Source organism: Thermobia domestica, chromosome 12 (genome assembly GCF_964235325.1).
Source record: "Thermobia domestica chromosome 12, izTheDome1.hap1.1, whole genome shotgun sequence".
NCBI lineage: Eukaryota > Metazoa > Arthropoda > Insecta > Zygentoma > Lepismatidae > Thermobia > Thermobia domestica.
Window position 1 is genome coordinate 142,243,434 of NC_137465.1, and position 18,364 is coordinate 142,261,797.

The 18,364-nt window shown below is 35.8% G+C and overlaps 1 protein-coding gene across 1 annotated transcript in view; it reads right to left on the reverse strand.

The window, feature by feature from the left end:
* Window positions 1-18,364, reverse strand: part of Got1 (Glutamate oxaloacetate transaminase 1) — a 44,071-nt gene that overhangs the window by 19,756 nt on the left and 5,951 nt on the right. The window contains exons 2-6 of the mRNA XM_081734192.1: window positions 12,474-12,655; window positions 10,739-10,847; window positions 3,927-4,144; window positions 3,069-3,219; window positions 375-540 (exon numbers count right to left, since the gene is read on the reverse strand). Coding sequence (XP_081590318.1) covers window positions 375-540; window positions 3,069-3,219; window positions 3,927-4,144; window positions 10,739-10,847; window positions 12,474-12,655 — 826 coding nt within the window. The remainder of the gene's footprint in view (window positions 1-374; window positions 541-3,068; window positions 3,220-3,926; window positions 4,145-10,738; window positions 10,848-12,473; window positions 12,656-18,364) is intronic.

An 18,364-nucleotide genomic window follows, 5' to 3' on the forward strand; every position in this document is an offset into this window, starting at 1 on the left:
TTTAAATTTTTAAATTTTAGAACCTTTGCACTTAAAGAGCAAAATATTTTCATCGAATGATTCGGTGGTCATGTGAGCTACTCCATCTGTTGAGAAATGTCACAGAATGAGTGACTGAAAATATACAGGAAAACTCTTGAAAACGCAGTAAAAGGTAAACATACAATACCAATTTAAAAATATTATTCGTGTAAATATTTCTATACGCTAAAGAATAATACATAGCTTATAGCAAATAATATTACGGGAAAATGTCAACTTCTCTTACTTTTTGTTCAATTGGAGAACATCAAAGGTGAGGAAGAATTCTATGCTATCGAATTTAATTTGACGTTTTAGAAAATATAAACATATATTGCAAACATCATACATACCATTCTTCATATAATGCCGGATTGTTTAGCACAGTAGCAACAATGCGAGCTCCGTGATTTGGTGGATTTGAATACATGCCTCGAACAATAAGTGTCAACTGAGACCTTACTTGTGGAATTACTGACTTATCATTCAGCACAAGAACTAAATTGCCAACACGTTCATCTGAAAAAGAAGTCACACAGTTGTGATGTAAGAAGACTTTTTAAATACAAAATAATAATAATCATAGTATTATTCTTTCAGCATTCACGAACGCTATGGAAAATTTGGTATGATTCAGTTTGATATGTATCGTTTTAAGAACAGAATGTAAGAACACATTATTGTTATTGGTAATGGTAATTAAAATACAAACGAACACGAACCCTAGACGAACTTACTACCAACGCCCGTGCAATATTAAATTACTATTTGGTAATATTAAGGTTAAGAAAGTGGTAATGGCATCCAAAGCCTTTGTCCAATATCGAATAACATGGAAACAGTATTCTTATGAATGAAATTCATTACCCAGTCGCAAGGCGAAGTAGATTGCTGTAAGCACTACTCTCCTATCACAAATCATTAAACTAAGTAATAGGTGCAACGATGAAGATTACAGTATATACATTTAAGTGTACGAGAGTTTTTCGGCCACTATTTCTCTTAGACGCGACAGATCCTTAAAATTTCAGCGTAAGAATCTTTCCTTGAGTAACCTATAACACCGTGCACAACTTCAAAGTTTGTTGGAATATTTTAGCAGAAACCACAACAATCATAAAATGCTTTACATGGTCACTTTATTGACAATCATTTAAATTTACAATTCAATGACAAATGCTTTTAGATAAAACTAAAAACTGGCATATTCTTGTAAACTAAATGTAGAAACTCTTCCTAAATTCAACTCCTATTTGCCAGCAAGTGAAAGAAAAAAAAATAACCCTTTCAGACCTAATGACCATTTCAATGAACATGTACAGGGTGCGGCACGTTAAAACCGGCCCGTCGTAATATTCTGGTATATTGTGTTTTTGGCAACACTTAAATAATCTACCTTCCTACCAAGAGATGGCGTGTCGAGGTCGGGTCGACTTACGTGACCTGCAGCAGTCACGTGCAGCCGCAGCCAGTGAAACTTGTCGAAACCAGTTGAGAAAAAGGCCTCGTTGTGTTAAGCAGAGTGAGTGTCAGTGTGTGATAATGCCGTATTCGATACCCGAGCGTGTTGCCATTGTTGAAGGGTTCATTCTCACTGGATCTTTTGTGAAAACAAAGATTTGTTTCGGGAGAAATTTCCAGGACGTTCTGTGCCAGCAAAAAGCACCATTCAGGAATTGATTGAAAAATGGCGGCGTACAGGATCGGTTCAAAATGCTCCCAGGAACAGACGACCATCTGTCTGCACACCTAAATTAAAGATGCAGGTGGAGGAGATAATGACAAGAAGTCCTCGAAAGTCAACCAGGAGATTGAGTCAACAGGTTCATGCGAGTGAGAGAAGTTGCAGATGTGTTTTAAGGGGACTGAAGTTAAAACCGTACCGGATAAGTGTTGTGCAAGAACTGAAGGAGCCTGACCTGCAGAAGAGGGTGCATTTCTGTTCATGGCTGTTGAGCAATGTTGCCAGTGGTTTCTTGGATCCACTAATGCTCATCATGAGTGACGAGGCGTGGTTCCACCTGTCTGGGTACGTAAATTCCCAAAACAACTGGTCGACAGAAAATCTACACGCAATTCACCAGGTACCCTTGCATGATGAGAAGATTGGTGTTTGGTGTGCCATTTCCGCCACACGCGTTATTGGGCCCATATTCTTTGAGACGACAGTGAACAGTGACGTGTATATGGGAATCCTGGAGAGTTTTATACACACTTGACCGAAGAGGAGCGTCAGTTATGTTACTTTCAGCAGGACGGTGCAACATGCCAATCAGCAAAGGCTTGTGGCCTCCTCGGTCACCAGACTTGTCCACGTGTGAATTTTACTTATGGGGACTGTTAAAGGGAAGAGTATACGAAACAAATCCACACACAATTGAAGAACTCAAGACCAGGATCCAGGATGTCACCAATAGCATTACAACACAAGAACTGACAAGGGTATATATGAATCTCCTCAATCGAGCTCACATGTGTGTTGAAGTGGGCGGAGGACACTTTCAGCACCTGCTGTGAAGGTGAGTAGTCATATTCAATACATTACATTTCATTTATGTGTTGTAGTTAATCATATTCAATACATTACATTTCATTTTATGTGTTCACTTTACGGGCCGGTTTGACGTGCCGCACCCTGTATTTCACCACGTTATTTCTTATGTTTTTAGCTTAGAACATCTGGTACCTTGGGGACAGTGTACACATGTAAGTTAATATTAAGGGCGTATAACTCATCAATACATACAATGCAGTACAAGGGCAATATACCATATTCATAGCAATAATGTACACAATGTTATGCATTTGGACAGAAAGGTTCGTAACAAAACCTTCCTGAAACTATAACTTCCTGTCATTGTATACACTCATAACATGAAACACTTTTAAAAACAGAAGTTGAACTCAATTAAGTGATTAAAAGATATGTGTAAGGTAACTATTTTCTTTTTTTCGTTCGTGTTTAAATATATTTCGTTCCCAAATATGAAGTAACATTTCGACATTTGGGCCTACAAGTCAATGAAATTACACTTGGTTATACTTACTATACAATCCAAAATTTTTGGCGAAAGACTGCGCACACAAAAATTCAAATCCATTTTTGGCAAAATATCTCACAGCCCAGGCATCTTTGTCAAGATCACCAGATGCAAAACCTTGATAGGCAGAGTCAAAGAAAGGAAATAATTCTTTTTCCTGAAAAGAACAACTATTTTCAGTCTTGTTGACAAAATGAATTTGCTCCTGTGATTCCCATGTTATTGCCATCATAAATGTGAATATATATTCTTCAAAACACACTCAATCAGAAATATGAACACACAAAGATTCTGTACAAAAGATTTCTTAAAAATTAAAATTCTTTATCTTGCTCTTTGAATTTCCTGCACATTTATAAAATTACTTCTGTCATGAATTACTACAATTACGAATTAATTTTTTAAACAGATCGCATTAAGAATATTTTAATTAACTAATCAACGCATTCACATGTCTAGATAATTCAATGATAAGTCTACCTTGCCATCTACGCTGCTCCTATTATTGTGATAATGGGAATTGCGAGTTTATACATTAGAAAAAAAGTACAGCTAAACTTTTGAATTCAGTTACCGACAACAATTATAAACTAATGTCCACTATAAATTTAACTTTTTAAGATTATTAAAATACACAAATCATCAAAAACTTGATAATACATGATGATTGTTTATTGATGTGGCGTTTGTTTTTGTATGGTCACATATTATGAAAATATTAAACTTCAATCAACTTGATCAAAGGATCAGTCTAGATTACAAAATACGCCTATAGAAGTTCCATTGGATTATTCGCAGATTTCATTGGAGACGCACATGAATTTATAATAATTAAGGATTAATATTTTGTAATGATTACGACACCTTAATAACTTCTGCAATCTTGGTCCATTCGTCTTGTGTTGGATCAATACCAGTTGGGTTATGCGCACATGCGTGCAAAATGATAACGGAATTCTTTGGAGCATTTCGTAGATCCTGAAGCATTCCTTCAATATCAAGCTTTCGATTCTGTGCGTCCCAATATCGATATTCACGTGGATCAGTAAAACCTGCTTTCGTGAACACAAGATTGTGATTTTCTGAAAAAGATAATAAATTCACATATCACCAACACTGGATAACAACAACATAAGACAATGGGTGATATCAATAAAACGGAGAAGTTACTCATTACGCCCAATTTTGAAGTAGTTACTCGCATTGGTATCAATAAAAAGAGAACTGAGCACTAGTCGTCTCGGCTGACCTCGGAGAAGCCCCGCCCTTTTGAAGTAACCACACCTCTATTCTCGAGCCGAGTAACTACTACGCGTTTGATATCAATAAAAATCAAAGACTCCTTTGTGATGCTAGTAACTTCTCCAAATTTGTGGAGCAAGCTAAATAGGTGACTCCGTGGGAAATATGGCAGAGTATATGATTGTTTTACTACGTAGAAAAATTTATAAACTGCATAGAAATGTTGGAAATGGAGATTACAAAAAGCATTATAAGTTTATGAAAGAAAATGTAGTGATTAGCACAACATTTTTTAAGGAGAATCAACCGAAATTCGGGGTGGTGGACTACGTAATGATGAAAAGGGTTTTCTTCAAGGGCGCCGATCCTGTGAGGGCCCGGGCCCCCCAAAGCTCATGTGGGCCCCTATTGTATTTATGAATATACAATATTTGGCATAATTAGAGTGCAATTTGTCTTAAAATCCCGATATATATACCTTCTGCATCTGAATGCCCTCTCCCCCAAATTTACAGAGAAATTGGTGCCCTTGGTTTTCTTGCGTTACGTGAGCGATCCGGGATTCCAGGTCGGAATGTCAGGGGATTCTGGTGTGGCTCAAAGTACTATCTATGACTACCTGAAAATGGATTGTTTTCGGAAGTGTGCGTAATATACAAACAGCAAAGGCAGAGTGGCAAGAACAATATACATTTCCGGGTGCTATCGGAGCACTTGACTATATACAAGTGGCATTAAAGAAACCTAGTATTTTGGAAAGTAATACGTTAATAGGAAGAGCTATTTCGTGGCTAAGCGGTTAGCGTACATGCCTTTGGCATAGGAGACCCGCGTTCGATTCCCGGCAGGAGCTCATGTGGTTTGGATTCCACGTTAATCAGTGAGTTCTGTCTCATATAAGCACGCTACTGAAAAGGACGTTAAACTAATAATCAACTCAACTCAACGTTGATAGAAAGGGTGTATACATAAGAATGTATTTTGTTTATGTCAAGGCGAAAGGGGACACGTATGGTGTGGAAAATGCAATCAGATGGACGTGATTTATGACGTGGGTGGCTGGACTTTTTTTAAAAAGAAAACAAAGGAGCCAAGTGTCTGATTTCGTTCTTAAAGCCAAACAATCTACAAAGACCTTGGACAACACGTGATATGTGCTTGTCGTGTTAATCTTGATATTGCTGGATTCCAATCAACATCCATCAGCTCAAATAGGTTCATTCCCATGGTTTCAGTATTACTTTCTTCTTTCCTTTTTTATTTTTATTTTTTCTTCTTTTTTATTTTTGGTTTATTCTCGCTCGAATATTAAAGATTCTCTTTTGAATTTGTGTCTCAGTCGTAGATGTATTTGATATTTCGTTGCATTTCATTGTAATTACCTTCAAAGTTTCGGCTTTCCTTCGTTTATTTTCTGGTAGCTGTGACTTTGAATGTACCATTGGAAACTCTTTTAAAATATCCACAAATGCACTTTGGTTGAAGCTATCGTTGCTACTTGCCCGTTTCATGGCTTTTAAGATACTACGCCATAGGTTAAAAACAACGAAATGACTGCGCGATGAATGGGAGAAATGAATAATCACTTCTTTTATTGATACGACTCAGTGCTACGTGCAGAGGAAGCGCGAGTAAACGTTCATACATCTGGAGCAGACTAGACCTGAGTAGTGGCTTGTTTTATTGATACGAAATTGAGGGAGGAGATTACTCCAGGCGTAGTTACTCCGATTCTCGAGCAGGACTTCTCAGGAGTAGTTACTTATTTTTATTGATATCACCCAATGCTACAATGTCTGGACATTGCTACAAATCACGAGAGAAATTTTAAAACGAGTGATCACTTTCCACGCCCACTTTCTAAAACAAACATCCAAGCAGACGTCTTCATTCTCAATTAGAAAAAAACATTTAATTTTAATTTCTCTTCAACATATACTTACTCTTCAAATCAGTCAGCATTATTCGTTTACCTTAACTACTACCAAGATTCAATATGACACATGTATTCTTCAGATCCTCGCAATTATGATTTAAAATTATCATAGCATAGGGTTATTATACCTTAATTTGGAACTTTACGAGATGCTACCGGAAACATCCGAGAATGTTCTTTTGTTTTTACCGGGCAAACCAACAGCATGGCAACGATCCCCCCGCCCTCCCTACTCCTCTGACCTAGCCCCGTGTACCTTCTACCTCTTCCCGAAGATGAAACTCGCGTTAAAAGTGCAAAGTTTTGAATTGTCGACATCCAAGTGGAATCGCAACGGGTCCTGAACACCCTTCACTCTGCGGACTTCCAAAAGTGGCAACTACGATGGGATCGTTGCACGCATGGCGGAGGGGACTACTTTGAAGGTGACGGAAGACATTAGGACGTAAGTATAGTTTTCTGATTTTAACAATAACATTCTTGGATTTTTTGCGTAGCCCCTCGTATATAAACTTGAGGAAACAGGAAAGAATCAGTGTAGTACATTCTATGAAAATACCACTCGATATCCTACTACTTGCTTACTGTGACTGACATAATATGGGACTTCCTCATAATCCTTAAGATAGATGAAAGGCTAAAGATGATTCTTACTGCTTGTCAAAGTAAATCCTTAAATAATCTTCAACCATGATTTCGATACCGGAGACAGTATTCTGGATACAAGCTACCACATTATCATCTAATCATCCTTTCGGTAAGACTCAACTACAAAACAATATGATAACACATTAATGAAATGTATTCTGTACAATTACGTACGAATATAAGCTTCCTCTCCCGCTTTGAATGGAGGTAAGGTTTAAAAACCCATCTTTAAAAAACGCGCGTTCTGCACACGGAAAAACTCCTTCGTAGCTGTCTTCACTTCGTCACTGATGCTAAGATAGTTTAGCGTTGGACACCGCCGTGTGTGGTCTCCCATTGACGTCCAAAAGAAGAACGCTAGATATCAGAAAGCTACGCCACTTCCTGCGAATAATACACTTCAGCCTTATTAGTGACTGACATTACCACTGTGCATTGATGGTTCCAATTTTCGTTTCTGCAGCGCATAGAATAGGCCGCTGGTCCATTTGAACTATGAGTCTGTACTGCTATAGCGACATCAGCAAATGGCGTAAGGATGGCTCTCACATTAAATATTGACCCACTGCTTTATGAATTCTCGGGTGAGGGGGGTTATTTTCCGACTTCCCTGTGTATAGGAAACCAATGTTGCATGACGACACAGTTATAATATTTAGATTTTTATTTGAGTCGGTGTCCCTTTCGTTGCTGTCCTGGCTTACAAAGTCTTAACATTTTTTTACTATTGAAAACTTAACCTAAACAAATTAGGTTTTCTCTGTAAATAATTAATTTAAGATGAGTTTTGAAGATCTGAAACCTAGATCTATTTCTTTTGGGGTTAATTTTGATGCTTGTAACTAACTTCGGGATTTCAAGATGACCGAATGGCGCGGCCCTGTTTGTACAAAGGTTGACGCCGAACTGTGAGCTGATAAATTATCAACTGTTTATCTTTATCCTTTTTCTCTGTAGAAAATGTGTTTTAAACTGAATGTCGGTATAACCTCTTTAAAAAAAAGAAAGAAAGAAAAAAAAAAAAGATTTTAAACGTCGAAGGTAGTACGTTTATGAATTTAGTGCCTGAGGAATATTTAAAACGGGTCTTGTGCAACCCCCGTTTTAATCAATTGTTTTGTAATATAGTCTCGTGCTAAGATATTAATACGATACATGATGAATAATCTATAAATTTCGAAGCCTAGAATCCTGACGTCTTTGTTGTTAAAATATCTGTATTCCGTATCATAGTTAATGCTCATACTTAACGTGTTAATTTGGAGATCAGTACAACGAATATCACAAGACAAGAACCAATATTTGAGCAAAATTTCAAGGTACAGCTGCTGTATCTACCCAATGTGGTTGTCCTGCTATTTTACACTAGGCATCTAAACAAAATTTTAGCGATATCAAATGTATTCTAGCTTGATGGATTAATTGTAATTTGTAAATGTAATATGATATTAAGTACGACGGAGGATAGTAAATGCTATCATAATGAACTATGCTAAATGACAATAAATAAATAAATAAATAAATGAATCACCTGTGTAATAAACTTATTTGTGCATTATTTTTGGTGTGCCCAGCTCAGACAATTTAATCATTTCATTTTGGAGGACTTCCCGCCAGATTCGGAGGACTTTAGATGACTTTACCGTAGATGAAATAAGGGAGGCAGTTACACGCGCTACACTGTTTAACGAGAACGAGAAAGAATAATTATTTCAATTGCTGTTGAAACACAGAAAGGTGTTCGCTCGTTTTCCTGGCCTGTGTAATAAATTTCAGTACCGTCTAGAAGTAGATACAAGTGAACCTGTTGTTGCTCGTCCTTACGATATTCCGCACAAATACAAGGAAGGAGTGCGTGAAGAGATCCGAAAATTGTTAAAGTGAAGTGTAATTCGACCTAGTTCATCATGTCATCAGTTACCGTTGCATGTAGTGCTGGAAAAGGGAAGAAAATTATCACTGCTGAATCACGTGAGCAGTGGGGACAAAGAGGAAGCTGCGTGACGTAGCTAGCATTCGGCGCCAACACTTTATGAGAAGAGAAGCATCTTCCACTCACTGCTGCAAACAATTTATAGAAAAATCTGAAGTTTTGCATATTCATTTATATTTTTGTTATCAGAAGACATCTACATTTTCTATTTTGTTATAATTTGTCCATGTCATTTGAAGAGATGTAAGTATCGAGCTTAGCACCAAATATAGTCACTGTTTTATGCGTATCGTTGGCGTTATTCTGACCTGGAAATTGTCACCTCGTGTTCTTTACTTCGGTGTGCATGGTGTAATATATTGATATGAACGAGTTCTTACTATTTTATGTTCTTTTTTAGTTCAAATGATGCTGAAATTTTATTCTATTCGTAAGTTTAAGGTGGTTGTCCCACTGACCCGATTCCTATGTAAAATATGCTACTGCCTTGATCTACACGTACTGCCATAATGATGTTTACTAGTTAAGCGTAAGCTGTATTGTGGAATAATCTCCTTTCCTATGCAAGGGACCCCTTCAGGGCCACTTGCTGGTTTCTTATATATTTATATTATTATACATATATATTTCAAGGTAACTATATATATATATATATATATATATATATATATATATATATATACATAAACATGAATATATTCTTGTATATTTGTAATTACAATATAGGTATAAGATAAACCAGCGCTGCTTTTCAAAGGTAAAAGGTTATGTGATATACATTATTATTAATATTACTATTTCATGTAAGATATATTGTATTTATCATGTATAATCCATATATTAATCTTGCATATTCTTTTCTGCAGCATATAAACGAAAAAAAAAATCTTCCTCTTTTTATAGATAACGAATGTTAGTTGGAAACATTGTCCATTGCCAGCAACGTTTAGGATACAGACAGAGGGGAACGGGGACCTGGTTTTACTTTCGTTTTCTTTTATTTCGCCTATGCCATCTATCTGGGTCAATAGGTAGTTTTGCTAGAAAAAACAGTTGGATATCTTTCCGAAGCCTCTCATATATATAGAAGGCATTCTCTTGAGGCGAGGAACCATTTAGTGCTTCGAATAGCGGGAGAGGCAGTTTTGTCCTTTCTCTGGTTTCATTTCAGGGGATGGGAGTTCCTTGGTTAGAACAATCTAAATGATGACTGTCGTTCGGGTATTTTCAAAATAAACCGAAAAGTTCATGTATAGTATAGCGAGTGGGGAAGTGAATCCACGGGGTAGCTTAGAGCTTTGTTTGTTTTACTTCTCAATCTAAAGAAAATAAATATATATATTTTTATTTTTGAATAATGTTTAGCTCGCGATTTCTCTTCTATTGCATGCGATGTTTAGCATTTAACTAGGATACTTAGTGATTGTAGTTTACATTAGAGTTTGCCTGGGCTCCTTGCTTGGGTCCAGTGGATAGGCTTATTGCTTTTGAATTGGAGGGCTCCGGGTTCGAGTCCGGCCGACGTCTGGCTATATAAGGCCAGGCTGATAGTTTGTTTTTAATAACAGATTTTTCTGCCCAGATTACTACGTGTATACACACATTAACTCGGGACTTAGCAGTACCAAAATATGAACAAATTACTAACTTGTATGATTAAAAAAGTAAGAAAGGGAGAGAATGTTGTAATTAAGGCTCGCGAATAAGGCAGCATGTTTGGTTAGCGCTTCATGTGATTGATTTGAGTTTGAGTTTAACGTCCCTTTTAGCAGCGAAGCTATAATATAGCTCCCGCTGTGACTGATTTGTTCGAAGAATATGGAAGTAATTCATTTTGTTTATATGTTGTTTACTTTTCTGATTACAAAGTTCCTGACTAATTATGCTTGCACTTAATTTCCCTTAAACATCACTTACCCCATGTAGGTTTGGAGTAGTAGAAAGTAGTATACTTTAGAATTCTGCTCAAAAATTCCGCTCCAACACGCAAGCTGCCAGTTCCACTTAATGTCTGAAGAGAAGTAGCCTGAAAGAGTGGAAAATAATTATAGATTCGCTTGAACAACGAACTAAATCCCAGTTTACAGATAAATACACTTCATATACTAAATTGTGTTAAAAAAAAAACAGTGTCTCGAAGGAAATGGCTACGCCTAGAATAAACGGCACCAAATAAATAAACATTTTCTTAATAGTTGCGTACTATTTACCTTAAGGTCTTATAGCTTTAAGTTCAATCCAGATAATATTATTTTAAAGGTAACATAGTCTTGCAATAAATAAAGAAACCATAACTGAAACTGACCTTTATATCTCATATTTGTGATTTAGTCATAGTAAATGGGTGTTCGAAATCGAGAGGTCTAAAGTCTAAATTGTGGTCAGCTATCCTCATATTTTCATATAATAGGACACTCTTTGTGTCTTTACCTATAGTAAATCTCTGCTGTGATTTTAATTGAATAAATGAAAACACATTTATTTAATTCCGTTGCAATACTTCTATCAGTGTTCTTAAATTTCGCGTTGAACTCTACAAAAAGTAACAGGTTTTGATTCCACGCACTACATACGCTGATACGCTGTTTTAAGTCTCCTACAATAGCTGAAGTTGAATTACTATATACTGTAGTTTTGGGGGAAAACAGACGGTAATAACTCGGTGAAATGTTTGACCGAAAATTATCAAACTCCGTAAGATAAACCTAGCATAAGAGTCTGGTTGAAATATTTCAAGTGTTCTACCATTCTCTATGACATTAAACCCACAAATCCATTCATTTTTTTTTTTTTTTTTTCAAGTCATTTATGAGAACGGAAACCATAGGTTCATTTTTCCACCAAACACTTGGAAATCTCAAGTATTCTTATATAAGTATTTGAAAATGAAATTCTTAATTCAGCTTTCATTAACAATGATTCAAATGAAGAAAAACTCTGAATATGGACATTACTAGATATAAATAACAATCACCTACCTCTGTAGCCAGATGAAATTTCTGAGATTTATGTAATTTCGATTTTCGCTGGAACCTTCCTTACAAATGATAGGTAAAAGGTACATACACATTTCTCTGCCACACACAAAAAATACTTCTAAACACAAGCAGTGACACTCATAACTGGAATGTCAGTGGTTATGAACGGAAATCTACAAGTGCGGGTAACAGCAAGCGATATTACAATTTAAACTGATTTTCGGATGATCCTGTTTTCTTCAAATTTTCCAGGAAGTAAATGCAACTACGGGAAATGTTACTAAGGAAGGTTCTGGCGCGAATCGAAATTATATAAATTTCAAAACTTTATCTGGATATAGGTGTAAACGATTACTATTTATTTATGTGATATTATTCTATAACGTCAGTTAGCAAAAATTACTTCCAGGAACCTTCTGAATGCCTATTTAACCGTTAGCTTAAGATCATTTATATTATTTATAAATTTCAATGAGTACTTTTTCTTTTAGTTAAGTACCATATTTAATTGATACTCGTTTCACGACGCAATGTAGAAGTTAGAAAGATTAAAACACAATGGTGATTCCATATATCTGTGGGTCTGATACTGATTTTTATGTAAGTCTTTCTACATTAAGTCATCAAATCAAACACTAACATGATTAAATACATATTTTAAGGAAAGACCTTACCCGTCCTTCAGCAAGAACAGTTGAATCTTCACCAAGCAGCATACGAGTAGCTGCAGAGGAAAATGCGTCCAATCCCAAAACTGGAAGATACTCATGATTCTGAGTTTCGTCGTTGGCAAGCTGCTGTTCTGTTTTACGAACAACAGGTAGTACCCATGGTTTACCTTCATTCGTTCTGTAAGCTAATAGAAACATATAATTTTATATAATTTTTGAAAAAAAAAAAAAAAAAAAAAAAATACTTCTCAACACATTCTTAGTTCTAGTATGTACAAAACTTCCTATAATATATGGTCCAATGCCTTGCTTAAAATTTGTAGTTATCAGAATGTATTTCCGCAGATTTCGAATTTTGTTACTGTGGAAGTAATATCGTACTAATAAAATACTGGCTTTCATAGTAATACTCATTATTCTTACTCAGCTATTCCTTGTATCACACCACTAAGATTAACAAATAAGCAATGTCACACAAATACAATACACAAGAGAAGGGTATTATTCCAATATACTTAGATGTGAATCAAGATATTTCATTAACACACTCAAATTTTTAGAACTAATTCTCCATACCTAAGAACATACTGAAAGTATCAAAACATCGCACTTCGGAAAAAATGTTACAGGAGAAGTCAGCCACGTCTGAGCACTGTGTATTTGAAAATACGCCATAAGAGATAAATCTTAGTACTATTCAAAGCTTGAATAATAATAACCATCGACAAGAATCGGAATTCAAGACATATGTGCCGCTAAAAGAAACCAATATATTTTAATTTTCTCTATGTTTTCCTGCTCCATACAACCAGTGATGGATATTATTTTATATATATTTTACAATTTACTAACAATAAGCTTTCCAAGTTTAACTCATCAATATGCGATAATCAGAAACATCACATGAATATGCTAAACAAAAATATGTTGGCTAATTTATCATCTTTCATTTGATTTTTCTTTCAAAATTAAGGACACTATATGGTTAGCAGCTCCATCAAAAGAGCAGCCTACAGTATCAGACATCAAAACAATGTTGGCAGAAAGTACACTCTTGATTGTTGCTTGTCCTGTAGTATCACTGTTTACAACAACTGCTAACAGCCTCTCAAATACTTGACCGTTTATAACATAGTGAATTACTACAACCAGCTGATTGAGTACTGAAACATCTTGGGTAGATTCAACCATTATGCTGAAAATAGCCGCTTTCTTGATATCTTCCACTATTTTCTTCTGCAATAGTCCAATAATATGGAGTAGTGTATTTATAAATGTTTTTAATAGAAAAGTCATTGGCGATTCCCTTCCTGCCCTTTCAGATTTCCACGACGTTGCTGCAATTTCTGCGCTGTTTACTGAGCTATATAGCTTCCTTAACATGCTCTTCCAGCATAGCATCATAGTCAGCCACTAATAAAACCAATTCCAGGATGATCCCATAGTTGGTATTTCTGTTATCCAGTTTATAAGCAGATTCAGTGTTCCCTGTTCTCCTATAAGCTAAGTGTTGTCTTCCAATGAACAAAATATCAAATATCCGTTTAATCACAGCTCGTCTCTTCTTTACTTGCTTTATCTACAATTTCTTGAATTAATGTCACAGAGAGATGATATATCCTCCTTTGCTTCAGCGGTTATTTTGGGTCTACTGTAGTAATTACCTACACCATTAATTTCAATCTCGTACTTTATTGGCATTATCGCCTACTGGACATTAGTGTGATAAAACACTTTCATTCCAGAGCTGGATAGAATTATGGTATTTATGCTGGCGAAACAAATTCCATGTTAACACTGTAGCATAAGCTCCAGAGGATAATTTCAAAAACGAAGCATGTTTTCTATTCTAGATGAACTTGATATTTGGACTACGCAAAAATAAATACATTTTTAAAAATGCGCTGACTTTTCATTTTTGAGTTACCAAATATAGATCTACAAGATGTGTTAACATCCATAAAGGACCAAACAGCCCGTGGTTAAATATGGGCCCAGCTACAAACCAGGCCCCAATCTTCAAAGATGAGGACCCCAACTGCCCAACATAATGAAAAATGGCTCAGGCCCCAATTGTGCAACATAATGAAAAAGGGCCCAGGGCCCCAACTGCTTAATGTAATGAAAGAAGGGCCCCACTGCCCAATACAGTATATTGAAATAAATGTCCCAGGCACAAACTAAATTAGTTTCCAATAATAAGAGACCAGAGCGAAAGATGGGCCTAGTCACAAATCCAGTAACAAAAGGGCCTTATTGAAAAAGTTTACTTACTGATGGAAGCAAGGAAGAGGTTAAGGTGTTGGCAGCATAATTCAGCAGTGGTCTACTGAATTAATTACCTTTCTTCTGCATTAGCTTTTCTCTTTCTTTCCTTATTGTTTCCTTAAATTTTTCCTGAGAGGGCCTAGGCCGCAATTGCGGCCTAGCGGCCCTGGCCAGTCCGCCTCTGCCCCTTTCGTGCCAGTCGGTCACTTGTCCACACTGCCCAAATGATCCCACTTTTTATTTTTGACCCCTAATTTGATCTTGAAGTTGTCGGTTCCAGAAATCAAAAGTGATGCCATTGGACACAGATCATCGAAATCTATATTTTCAATCCAAAAAAGTTGAAAAATACGTGACCACGATAACTCCCCTTTAACCTTAAATAGCACGAACATACTTCCTTATAAACCATTAACAAACAATTTCTACAATAATAAACTTCTGTGCTTATTATTACTACAAAACATGATCTACAATAAGAAATCACAACTCAAACTGCTACATTTTGTGTGCAGACTGTAAATTTGTTTTACATTTTCGGTAGCTACATCTAATACTGTACATTACTCCTGTTGGAAGTGTAAAAGGTTTTAGCCAATGAGCTTTAGGGCGCAAAGAAGATCAACAGCTTCAACAGAGCAATGAGGTTTAATTTCCATTGACTAGATGGATTTTTTTTATTGGTTTCTTCTCGTAGGTCTGTAATGGTTGCGTTTTTAACTTTCCTCCACATATTGTAAACTGAATACTTTCAGCACCATCCCACACACTGCTTCAATGATTTTGTCTTGAAATTGAGTCAATAATTCCGGAGAGATGAAAGATTCCATAACTTCTAATGAAATGCACAACCTCTGAATGTGGTTTACTAGTTTACACCAGTGTTTGACATGCTGGATCTAGTAATTGACAATGCTATGTCAATTACTGGTATATTTGCACATTTTAACCTGAGATGCTCTTACGTGCATTATTGATGGTTGTACTTGCTTCTAAAGTATGTCATATAATGAATCTTACACTTGGTGATAAAACCAGTAATTGGCATGGTGTGTCAATTACTGGAAAATTATGACTTCTTTGTTCCAGTAATTGACATCCCCCCCCCTTGAACAAAGACAAGTAATTATTTTCCACTAAATATTTAGTTAATAATGTGACAAATACTTCCTAGTACTGATCTGTCAATTTACAGTGATGTAACTTCAAAGATGGTCACAAAAAATAACGAATTTAATTGATAGTTTCCTTAACATTATCAGGAGCAGAATTCATAGTACACACACACTTCCTTGCAGCACCATGTGACTCACAACAGAAATAAACAAGTAGGATAGTCTATTGGGCAGAACATTAATTACCAAAGCTTAGAGAAGTCTGGTGGCTACTAACAGACGGCAGTAAAGGAACTTCCACTTCTTCATAATCTTATTAGACATTTTCAGAAGGTGTCAACTACTAGTACAGTGTCAATTACTGGGAGTGTTACCTTATTTATTTATCTATCTATCTATCAATAGGTCCTATTTCGAATTCGTTTCAAATTCAGCGTCAATCAGAACTAATTACTAATGTTTCCGTTTAAAACAATGCTTGTTATTTAAACCTATGTGAGTTATTATTTTGTATTGCTTCTGACTAATCAAATGCTATTATGACTTACAGATGCTGTCAAGGCGTAGATATGAATAGGCTATTACCAACCGAATAGGCTATTTTGAGTTTGACTAACAGGAATTTTGTTTTGGTTTGAAATTTTAATCAATTTAAAGTGCAATACACTTCGGCGCTAAATCTGCCACAGAGGATCAACTCCCGAGTGTGTTGATTCAGAACTCCATTTGCACACTATGTAATAGCTTCCCAAAATGTCAATCTAAAATTAGAATTAAACTCAGTCTACCATATTTGAATATGGTCTCTATAACAATAGTTTATGGATTATTTCTATTAGAATTCGTGTACTAATACATTAGAATAATAGTGATTAATAATTCTTTTAGAAAGCTTTTTTCAAACAAAAGATTGAACTCGAAGTATAAGATTTTCGTTGTTTTCATTTTGTTAAGATGATTTGATTATCGATAAACTTTTAGGTTGCGAATAAACTGTCAAGTCAACTGCATCTATTTTTATGACATGCAACGGTGTAGGTCAATAATAATACATACTGTCAAACTGACGAATAAATATTAAAATATACATTAGAACGGATGGTATTTAGTATTTCCTCCAACTCTTTAATTTGCCTATTTTATAACAATAAAACAGAACGCAACCAACCCCTGCGGGGCTTCTAACCCGTTCCTCCTCCTCCTCCCATATCTACTCCTACTCCTACTACTTAGATTGGGGAGATAGTAAATATCAACCCATTAGAACATAACATTAATAAAATAAATTTAAAATACAAACACTGAAATGCTCATGATTGTGGGGCATTACACACTCTTTGGAAAATGTATAGGTAAAATAAGGGAATATGAAAGAGGACTGTATTATACCAATTTCCACTGGCGGAAAATTTCTGTATACAGCTGTATTCCATGTTTACAAGTAAAGGGCTAATAGTCTGAAACCATTACAAGTGCTATATTAAAATGAGTGAATGCATATGAAAGTGGTCTGTTTTAGGCATTCTTCACTATTACTGCGTAAAATTAGTACGTTGGAACTGTTAAGAGTTGCAAACTAACACTACTCATTAATACTAGAACAATGCGACCAATTAAATATCATGCCTTCCCAAAGGGTGAGGTTAAATTTACATTGAAGTTGCACCACCCGAGCGTGACGTAATGTCACCTGGTATTTAGTCAGATTTGCACACAACTTTATATATATATATATATATATATATATATATATATATATATATATATATATATATATATATATATAGATAGATAGATATATAAAAGAAAGAAAGAAAAGAAAAAAGGTTAGAGTGCAATTTATGCCGAACAAGTGATTTTGTCACTGAAAGTAGCAGTGGAGGAAAAGAACCTGTCACCGGAACAGGTACAGAATCGGTGTTTTTGTTTCTCCTGATGAGAAGGTTGTTTTGGTGTTTTAGCGGTTGATGTCACTGATGTCTCCTGTATTGTGGTTGGTTGGTTGTGTTGAAGTCGCTGATTGGTTGTTATGTATTACTGACTGATGATGCTCTATTTTCGAATGTTGTACGTTGAACATGTCTCGCTTCGATGTCGTTTCGCTGTTCTGATATTGTGAAGTGAGTTTCGGTGTTCGGATATTAATTATTATAACTTTTTTTTTTTCTATAGGTCTGTGCTATTGAAGTGAATTCCCATCGTTTCGCGATATTGTGTCGACTGATTAATATTGAGAACCGTGTAAGAGTTTAGGTGGACGAGAGTTTGTTCAGTAGACGCAAATTTAATGTAGGTCGAATGCGCCGTAGTCAAAAGTGGATAGTAGGTGGTACGCAGTCTATCAAGAATACGTGGTTGAATTTAAAGAGGAATTTAAATTTAACTTATCGTTCTAATAATTTGATGCTTCACTTCGCTTATTTAAGAAAGAGAAGGTTTGCTGCTGGTTGTTCCATTGTCTTGGTGAGAAGTAATTTATTTTTCGCCATGCTGCACTGATTTATAATTAGT